Source organism: Triticum aestivum, chromosome 4D, assembly GCF_018294505.1.
Source record: "Triticum aestivum cultivar Chinese Spring chromosome 4D, IWGSC CS RefSeq v2.1, whole genome shotgun sequence".
In the NCBI taxonomy this organism is placed as follows: Eukaryota; Viridiplantae; Streptophyta; class Magnoliopsida; order Poales; family Poaceae; genus Triticum; species Triticum aestivum.
Genome location: NC_057805.1, coordinates 400,607,548 through 400,617,176, shown reverse-complemented (window position 1 = coordinate 400,617,176; position 9,629 = coordinate 400,607,548). Strand labels below are relative to the sequence as shown.

The window sequence follows — 9,629 nt, the reverse complement described above, 5'->3', positions numbered from 1 at the left end:
CGCATCGCGATCTACAAGGGTATGTAGATTCACTCCCCTTCCCCTCGTTGCTAGATTACTCCATAGATTGATCTTGGTGATGCGTAGAAAATTTTGAATTTCTGCTACGTTATCCAACACCGCGGCTGCGGTTGAGTATGTGGGGCTCTGGCGCCGCCTCTAGCTCGTCGAGCTCGCCCCGCGTCCAGACCTGCTTCGCTGGCGATGGACCGCCAATGGCGTCTACTCTGCTTCCTCCTGCTACAGCGCCCTATTCCATGGCTCCACGGACTCCGAGTTTTGGCGCCTCACCTGGGAAACTAGTGCCCCCACCTCGGTCAAATTTTTCATCTGGCTCGCATCCCTTAACAGGTGCTGGTCTGCTGACCGCCTGGCCCGGCGAGGCCTGCCACACGAACCCGTGTGTGTCTTCTACTGTCAGGAACCCGAAACACTCCATCATATCTTGGTGGGGTGCGTGTTCGTGCGCATCACATGGCACGAGATCCTCTCGTGGTGTTCCCCAACGACGGCTGCGCCGGATGGCACCACCGGCTACTTTGCCTGGCTCTCCGCAGCCATCCTTCTCCTCCCGGCTGCGCGTAGGCGTGGCCTGGCCACTATCGCCTCCCTCATTGCTTGGTCCCTTTGGCGACACCGGAACGCGATCATCTTCGATAAGATTACCCCTTCCTCCTCTTCCCTGATCGCCGCAATCAAAGACGAAGCTCGCTCCTGGGCTGCCGCTGGAGCTCGAGGGCTCGCCTCGAACCGTTTTGTAACCTGACCTTGTAAGTGTTGGGGCTGAGCAACCCTTGCCTTCTGCTCCCCTGGGTTCATAGGCTCGCTATCCGTGCGCACGAGACTATGACTCCCATCCCTATATTTTTTTCTCTCCGTCTATCAATACAATGATACGCTACCTTCGCGTATTCGAGATTAAGAGGGGTTGCTGGGATTAGCGAATCGGGGAACTCATTTCATTTCCGCATACATTGCCTTCCAAAGCTCAGGGAGGAGTCATGCAAAGAGGCACCCCCGCTACTTGATTTTTCTCCGTGAACCCGAACCCGACCGATCATGTTGTACATCTCCGTGCGAGCCGCGAGCGCGTATCGACGAATGACATCGCAAATTCGCAACAGATATACACGTCGACACTCATGCGGTCCTTGTGCCTTGGCCGTATGCCCCGTATCCACCCTTCTCCCTGTACATCCAACACGATCACGCCCAGAAGATGACTGCAGATCTGAATCTCCCGCTGCATCTCTTGGACTCTTGCACGGAGCAAGCTGCCAAGCACCACGCCATGCCATCACCATCATCACCATCATGGCTCATGGGATCGTGCAACCGAAGGCGTCACCGCCTGTTGCACGCCGGCGGGGGACCCCACCGGCACCAGCTCCCGCGCCAGCGCGTACCTGAAGGTCATGTTGTGGGGCCTCCACTCCACGCCGCCGCCGCCGCCGCGCGGCCTCCCCTGCTGCCGCACCGCCGCCCGGAGGCCCTCCGGGAGGCACGGCTCCACCACGCGCAGCAGCTCCTGCGCGGCCAGCCCGGCGTCCCTCGCGTACGACTCCAGCACCTTGGGTAGGATCACCCTGCTCCTGCCGCGCCCCGACCCGCGCACGCCCACGTTGCCCCGGATGAACTCCTCCTTGGCCGCCTCCAGCTGTTGGAACAGCCGCTTCGGGCTGTACAGCCGCACCTGACGAGTGACGGAGGGCACAGATCAAGACGAGACGATCCGTCAGTCAGTTCCATGCGCTATTGCAGAACATAAATTATTGGAGCTACAGGTGTCGGATTGCGTCGGTGATCCGCGCGTACGTACCACTGGATCCGAGTGGCTTCCGGAGGAGAGCGCGAAGTGCACCAGAGGCTCGGGCCGGTCGACGGCGAACCCCTGCAGCTCATCCTTGTCTCTGGGCTTCCATCTCGGGTACAGGAGCAGCCTGAACCACTGCAGAATTTGAAAAGGGAAGCAGAGCAAATCAGAACCATTATTTGCAATGCCAACTAGCAAAAGAAAATGGAGTTCAGAAATTGAGAAGAGGGGGTCGAATTCTGGACCTGTCCAGAAGAGTGCACCCGGCAGCACAAGATCTGGTACTCTATCAACTCCGCGTTCACTCTCTGCCCACTGATGATGTAGGATACCTGTGGTGCAAAAATGTTTGCCAGGTTAAAATTTTGAGAGGGGATGAGTAGGTGCTGTTGTATATAAACAGGTTCCGGTTCGATGTGGGCTACGACCTTAGTAAGCAGCATTCTCTTGCTGTTACTCTGCGGGATCCTGTATTCAATATGGGCCTGAAAAAATAACAATGTTAGGATTGAAGTCCATCATTCCATCAATTTGGAAAATATGGTCAGATATACAAGTACAGGCTAAGAAACTAGTTGCATTACATGCATCATCATGGCATTGTGCACATTGATCCAGAAAGCGAGTTTTTCTTCGTTCTTCATTCCACCGAGATCGACCGTTTCTAGCAGCTGAACAAGTGATCTGCAGAGTGACAACATGACAATCTGTCAAACACAAATAGCTATGTGGATCATTTGCTCAACGTATGGACTGAAACACATCGATATGGCATGAAAAAAACACTCACTTGTATTTACACAACATGTCTTTCACATCGGCAGACCTCTGAGCCCCCTTGCACAGAGCAGACACCTCAATTACAGAATCACATTGCTGGCCCAAATCACCTGAACTGAATGAACTGTCCTGCCATGCCTCGATGAAGCTCTCTTTCCTGCATCTGGGGCTCCATATGTCCCCAGTAAATTTGGAAGATATCCCACTCGCCGATGAAAAGGACGAGCATGGTGAGGGGAAGAAGGCGCGTTGCACGGCACTGACATCTCTGATCCTGATGTATATGCCGGCAATGCATTTGATCATGTCCTCGGATATCTTGTTAGGTGTTTGAGGAACATGATCTGCAATCCTGGTACCCAGGATATCTGCTAAGCTTACAATACTGGAATCCATGCACTTGCCCTCCTGCTTATGAAAGCGACGTTAGTACCAACATTGCAACAGGCCTACAGCAACCAGGATCACTGGTAAACAGGTTACAAATGAATATTCAGGCATCGTTGTGTACCTCAACGAATGTTAGAGGCGAGGTATGACATGGTTTAAGAGCTCTAGCAAGATTGTTCGCTGAAGGAGATACTCTAGCCGAGCAGATGGAACGCGGCAGGAGCGAGGAATGACTGCGCCCGATAACGGTCTTGCTATCATTGTGCCGTGAAATGCCGGGCTCACTATTAAGCGCTGCCGTTGTCGATCTGCGTGCCTGAACGATGCGGCTGGACTGCACCAATTGGTGCTTCTTTGGGGTTGAGAAATCGTGCGCCGAAGTTTCAGAGAGTGTGCCTGAAAACGACCTTGCTGATTGCCTGCTTCTCCCCTCCAAGTCACAAGCAGAAACCGTGCTGCACAATTGTTGGTCAAACGCCTGACGGTAGAGTGTCAGGAGATGCTGCTCCAAGCATATGACTTCTAGCTCCAGTACCGCAATCTCCTTTATGAGCTTCTCAGTAGGCTGACATGACATGAAACATACATAGTTGCTTTGAATCAGGAATTCAAACATGCAGCCCTCCAAAAAAGATGTGCATAGCATACAACATTCCTGAAGATGATGTGTTTTAAATCTGAATTTTCTGATTCTTCCGGCATCGCTACATCAGGAAAAAGAATTACCTTTGGAAGGTAGCAGTCTCTCGATAAATTGATGGCACAGGGCTTGTGACCTAATGCTTTCTCTAGAGCACGCCGCATGGCAAACTGATCATTTAGTCGCTTCTCGAGGTGTTGGACCTGCAGAAGCAACATCATCATGAGTATCAGAACCGAATTGAAGTACCACCATATGTCAACAAACATACAGTCCGACTGATTCTCTGGTCCTATACCGTACTGGGATAACGATATTGTTGCGGGCAACAATGCCTACCCTACCCCTTAAATTTCTCAAATTTGGAATTCATTTTTTTGTTTTTTACACAGGGCAACTGAGTAGCTTTTTCATGTAATATTGTACCAACGATGGACAAGTGATGAACATGAACTGAATCTCAAAATTCAGATAATTGGCATTTTCCTGCAGAAATTCGTATAATTGGCCAAATTAGTCCATGGATATGGCATTTAAGAGAAGAGGGACAAGTCAGAATCACGAGCAACTAAGAAACAATCAAGTAAGTTGAAAGCAATTAATAAGAGAGGTCTGACATGGGCCATATGCCATTGAAATATGGTAGTGAGCCAAAATGGGATTTTTGTTGATTTCAATCATTTACCTCTTGTACCAAAGAGCATGGAATCTCAGTGCTGTGCGGCTGCCTTTTACTGGTGCTGTTATAATCCTTCGGTCCGCCGGCATTCTTGCAAAAGAGAAAGAAAAAAAACACAGAAAATATGAGATATTTGCAGTAAAAACACATACACCCCAAGGCATTTATCAAATACAGTAACCAAGACGGTTTTGATCCTTGACAAAACAAACTGGTTCAGAGATGGGGATTTTCTACAGGATGGAAAAATGATAAGAGAAAAATATCCCTGGATTATCTGCTGCGACAATCAATCTAACAGCAAAACTGACTCTGCTTATATGCATATTAAGAGAAAAAACAATGGCGCCATTTTATCTCTGCAACTGCCAATTTACCTGTTGATGCTGAGCATGGCACCTCGGGGACGGCGAATCCACGCTCTCCATTCCGAGCATTATTTCTCCTACTAGAACAAAACCACCGCCGATTTGAGTTCGCCGACAAGTGCTTCTTCTACCTAAGAAATGCAGAACCATATCATGAGACCAGTCCAGAATCCAAACAGCATGCTGTAAAAGAAACCGCAAGCATGGTGCGAACCTCTTGGAGCAGGTGCGATTCATTGCTGAGCCAGTCCACTGCAGCAGCTGAGCTCAAGAATGGCTCCTCTCCTCCGGCCTGATCCCACAGGTGAACCCAGCCAAGCTAAAACCTGAAATCTGCAGCCAGTGTATCACACACAGGCCAGAAACCCACAGGAAAGAGAGGCGGGTAATGAGAGACGCTCTCCTATAATGGAGAGGGAGAGGAATCTCACCTTACACAAAAATCGTGCACAAGGGGCGGGATTTCTCGGAGTTGTTGCCGAGGAGTCGATCACCTAACCAACGAAACCACTGGGCTGGGCTGCCTTCTGAATGTCTCCCTTCCCTTGTCCCGGAGCTGCTTCCTCTTCTCTCGGTGGCCGTGTGCGTGGAGCATGAGGGCGACGGATGAACTTGAGGGAGGTGCGGGTAAGTGCTAGAGAGGGTACCTCCACTGCTCCTATGAGAATCGTACGCCTATTCCGATCGGTCCTCTGCTCTGTCAGGCTGTTCCGATGCTTTGTTTATGGTGTTGATGTATATTTATGCCTGACCAAAAACTTACCAACTTCACTCCTTTTCTATGCAAAGTTTTTATTATTATTATTACTGGACTAGAGGTGAGGTGAGGTGAGGCCTCCGGGCGGGCGACTCTCTTCTATCCAGATCTGGAAACCCTTTCTTTACTTATCCCCACATGCTATGTTGCTCCGTGCAAGGCTGCTCGCCCTTTTACTCTCTTGTTACGTCAGATGTTCAGATCACATGCTGATGGGTTAATTTAACTGAATCCTTCCTATTACCTTAATCATGCGCCACTTAGCTTGGGTTATCTAATAGCTCAAGACTTTTGCTTGCTCTCGGTGAAAAGGATGGTATCGGTTGCATTTTCATACGCATTATGCAGGTTTTGCCTGAAGCCCTGGACGGTAATGATGAGCTGATATGGCAGGGGAGGTAAAAAAACAGCGCAGCAAGTCAGCATGCAGGCAGGCACAGTAACATGCATGGCTCCGTTCTTTGACCTGCCTGTGAATGTGAAGACTCTGCTACGCTACGCTACGCTGCTCACTGCCGAGGCAATTGATGGAAGTCGTCCTATGTGTCTACGCACCAGACACGAGCGAGCAGAGAGCGTGGACGGTGGAGATCGCAGAGAGAGGGAGGGAGGGAGCAAGAGCCCACGAGTCCAAAACCCCGGAGAAAGCGGCCAAGGAAATGGGCAGGCACAGGCACACGTCCACTGTTGACTGCGGTGAATCTGTCCTCTTTTCACCTCGAAACAGGCGCTCCTTTTGCCCTGATGCGCTGCCTCTGCTGCGGTTGCTGCTGCTTGACCTCCGTGAGAAACAACTTTGGCAGGTCATGTGACACGCTCACCACATGTATGTATAGTACTGTCTAGTAGTAAACTGAGCCCTTGTCAGTCTCACAAGATATCCACAGCGACCGGGACCATGTCCTGCTAGCTAGACCAATCTCTTTTTTTTAAACGGAGCAAAAAGTTTCGCCTCATCGATTAATTAAGCAGAAGAGAGTTGCTCGGTTAATTAGGAAAAACCGAGCGAAAACCAGATTGCCCAGTTAATCATGGAGAACCGGGCTAAAACCCTCACAACCGCTGAGCGGCACACATAGAAAGCCCCACGCACACCACTCCAAAGAGGGCCTCGACGAGACCGCACGCAGGCGTCATCGTCATCATTCCTTCCCTAGAGGCGTCATCGCCATCCCTACACTCTGAGCAAACGACTCCCACTTCGCCGCAGGCGATCGTTGACTCAACCCACACTGTAGCGGACGCGTGAAGCTGCATGAAGATCTATGCCAAAACCTCAGCCTCCTGCGGCCAAACAGCGCAACTCCAACTCTGACGGAGAACTCAGTAGGACAAAACCAGGCACGGCTGGCGCCACGAGAGATCGCCGAATGGGCAACCTGCAGCCAGTCATCGTATACCACAGGGCCTCGCCGCCGTAGCTTCGACTCCATAGCAACAAGCAAACCGAGGCAATACCGTGGACACGCCGAAGAAGAGCCGACTACCGCAACCATTGCCGCATCACCGACATCGCTCCCACCATCATCGTTGCCACAGAAGCCTGAACTCAGTAGCTAGACCAATCTTACGTACACACATACAAATAGTTGGTTGTATTCGAAAAATAAAAGGAAAAAAAGTTGGTTTCAACTCAAGTGTATTTTTTACTCCCTCCGTCCGGAAATACTTGTCAGCGAAATGGATGTATCTAGACGTATTTTAGTTCTAGATACATCCATTTTTATCCATTTATGCGACAAGTATTTCCGGAGGGAGGGAGTAAAACACAATACAGACACAGACACTCATATAACCACACATACACTAAACTCTGTGAGACGAAGTCACTACAGGACCAGTACCACCGTAAGAAACCTAACCAACTGAGTTACCCCTGGTTAGCGGAATGTAGTTTTTACCAGCTATTACCAACTCCACCGCACGACCCCATCCCGTCAGGCCCCGTCCATTTGGGGTAAAAGGGACAAATCAGACGGCCCAGCGCGACGGCCTGAACCCATCTGGTCCGTTTTGTGTCCGGGCCGATCCATTTCGAGCGCAAACTTGCGCCGGGTTTGGGTCGCGACGGACAGCAAACGGACGCATCGCTCGTCCGCTTCGGGGCCGCGTGGCACGCGGCCACCTACCTCCCACCAGCCGACATTAATGCGCACGCGCGGTCGGCCCCACCTGTCATCCGCCCAGGCGAACGGTCGCCGTCCTTCTTAAATGGGGAAGCTGTGGACCAGTCGTCGTCCACACTCCCCACTCCAGCCCGTGCTGCCTCCTCGAAACCCGACACGCCTCAAACCCTAGCTTATCCTCTCCCCATCCTCGATCTCGCCGGCCGGCCGCCTCGCAGCCATCGGGTTCTGGAACCACGGCCGCAAGGGGAAGCACGACCGCGAGGCTGGCTCGTCCTCGGGCCGCCGCCGCGGCTCCATCAAAGAGGAGCCCGCATCACCACCACCACCGCGTGGCCCCCCACGCCTGCCCCATTCACCATCGGCCATACGGCCGGCGGCGAGCGCGACCGGCAGTACATCAGAGCGGATGTATGCCGGCGTTATTGGGAGACGAGGACGCCGCTCCCGTGGAGCGACGTCCACCTTGAAGGAAATATGCCCTAGAGGCAATAATAAAGTTATTATTTATTTCCTTATTTCATGATAAATGTTTATTATTCATGCTAGAATTGTATTAACCGGAAACTTGGTACATGTGTGAATACATAGACAAAACATAAGTGTCCCTAGTATGCCTCTACTTGACTAGCTCCTTTATCAAATATGGTTATGTTTCCTAACCATATACATGTGTTGACATTTGATGAACGGGATCACATCAATAGGAGAATGATGTGATGGACAAGACCCATTCGTTAGCTTAGCATTATGATCGTTACAGTTTCATTGCTACTGCTTTCTCTCATGACTTATACATGTTCCTCAGACTATGAGATTATGCAACTCCCGAATACCGGAGGAACACTTTGTGTGCTATCAAACGTCACAACGTAAACGGGTGATTATAAAGATGCTCTACAGGTGTCTCCGAAGGTATTTGTTGGGTTGGCATAGATCGAGATTAGGATTTCTCACTCCGTGTTTCGGAGAGGTATCTCTGGGCCCTCTCGGTAATGCTCAGCACTATAAGCCTTGCAAGCAATGTGACTAATGAGTTAGTTGCGGGGTGAAGTATTACGGAACGAGTAAAGGGACTTGCCGGTAACGAGATTGAACTAGGTATGATGATACCGACGATCGAATCTTGGGCAAGTAACATACCGATGACAAAGGGAACAACGTATGTTGTTATGCGGTTTGACCAATAAAGATCTTCGTAGAATATGTAGGAGCCAATATGAGCATCTAGGTTCCACTATTGGTTATTGATCGCAGATGTGTCTCGGTCATGTCTACATAGTTCTCGAACCCGTAGGGTCCGCACGCTTAACGTTCGATGACGATTTATATTATGAGTTATGTGATTTGATGAACCGAAGTTTGTTCGGAGTCCCGTATGAGATCACGGACATGACGAGGAGTCTCGAAATGCTCGAGACATAAAGATTGATATATTGGATGGCTATATTCGGACATCGGAATGGTTCCGGAGAAGTTCGGGTATTTTTCGGAGTACCGGGAGGTTACAGGAACCCCCCGGGAGAAGTTATGGGCCTTATGGGCCATAAGAGTGAAGCACACCAGCCCACAAGGGGCTAGTGCCCCCCCCCCCTTGGGCAGGAGGCCGATTAGGACTAGGAGAAGGGGTCCCCCCCTTTCCTTCACTTTCTCCCTTCCCCTTTCCTACTCCGTGTGGGAGGTGGAATCCTACTAGGACTAGGGAGTCCTAGTAGGACTCCACACCTTGGCGCGCCCCCCTAGGGCCGGCTGCCTCTCCCTCTCCCTCCTTTATATATGGGGGCAGGGGCATGCTACCTCTTGAGCACTGCGTTGGTTTTCCCTTGAAGAGGAAAGGGTGACGCAGTAAAGTAGCGTAAGTATTTCCCTTAGTTTTGAGAGCCAAGGTATCAATCCAGTAGGAGGCCACGCTCAAGTCCCTCGCACCTACACAAACAAATAAAAACCTCGCAACCAACGCAATAAAGGGGTTGTCAATCCCTTCACGGTCACTTACGAAAATGAGATCTGAAAGATATGATAAGATAATATTTTTGGTATTTTTATAATAAAGATGCAAAGTAAAATAAAAGGAAA

The 9,629-nt window shown here is 50.6% G+C and overlaps 1 protein-coding gene across 2 annotated transcripts; it reads right to left on the bottom strand.

Annotated features, from left to right (window-relative positions):
* Positions 1-937: 937 nt before the first annotated feature.
* Positions 938-5,467, bottom strand: LOC123098180 (uncharacterized). Of its 2 annotated transcripts, none has more exons than XM_044520094.1 (12): positions 5,102-5,467; positions 4,885-5,003; positions 4,680-4,801; positions 4,309-4,392; positions 3,710-3,826; positions 3,105-3,548; positions 2,604-3,001; positions 2,398-2,497; positions 2,242-2,298; positions 2,059-2,145; positions 1,820-1,948; positions 938-1,693 (listed from the first exon to the last, which is right to left on the bottom strand). In XM_044520094.1, exons 3-12 carry the CDS (start codon positions 4,737-4,739, stop codon positions 1,313-1,315), a joined length of 1,857 nt encoding a protein of 618 aa, XP_044376029.1. In that variant the 5' UTR covers positions 4,740-4,801; positions 4,885-5,003; positions 5,102-5,467; the 3' UTR covers positions 938-1,312. The 2 variants fall into 2 exon arrangements, with proteins under 2 accessions (XP_044376029.1, XP_044376030.1); XM_044520095.1 differs by having other exon boundaries at positions 4,885-4,996.
* Positions 5,468-9,629: the final 4,162 nt, after the last annotated feature.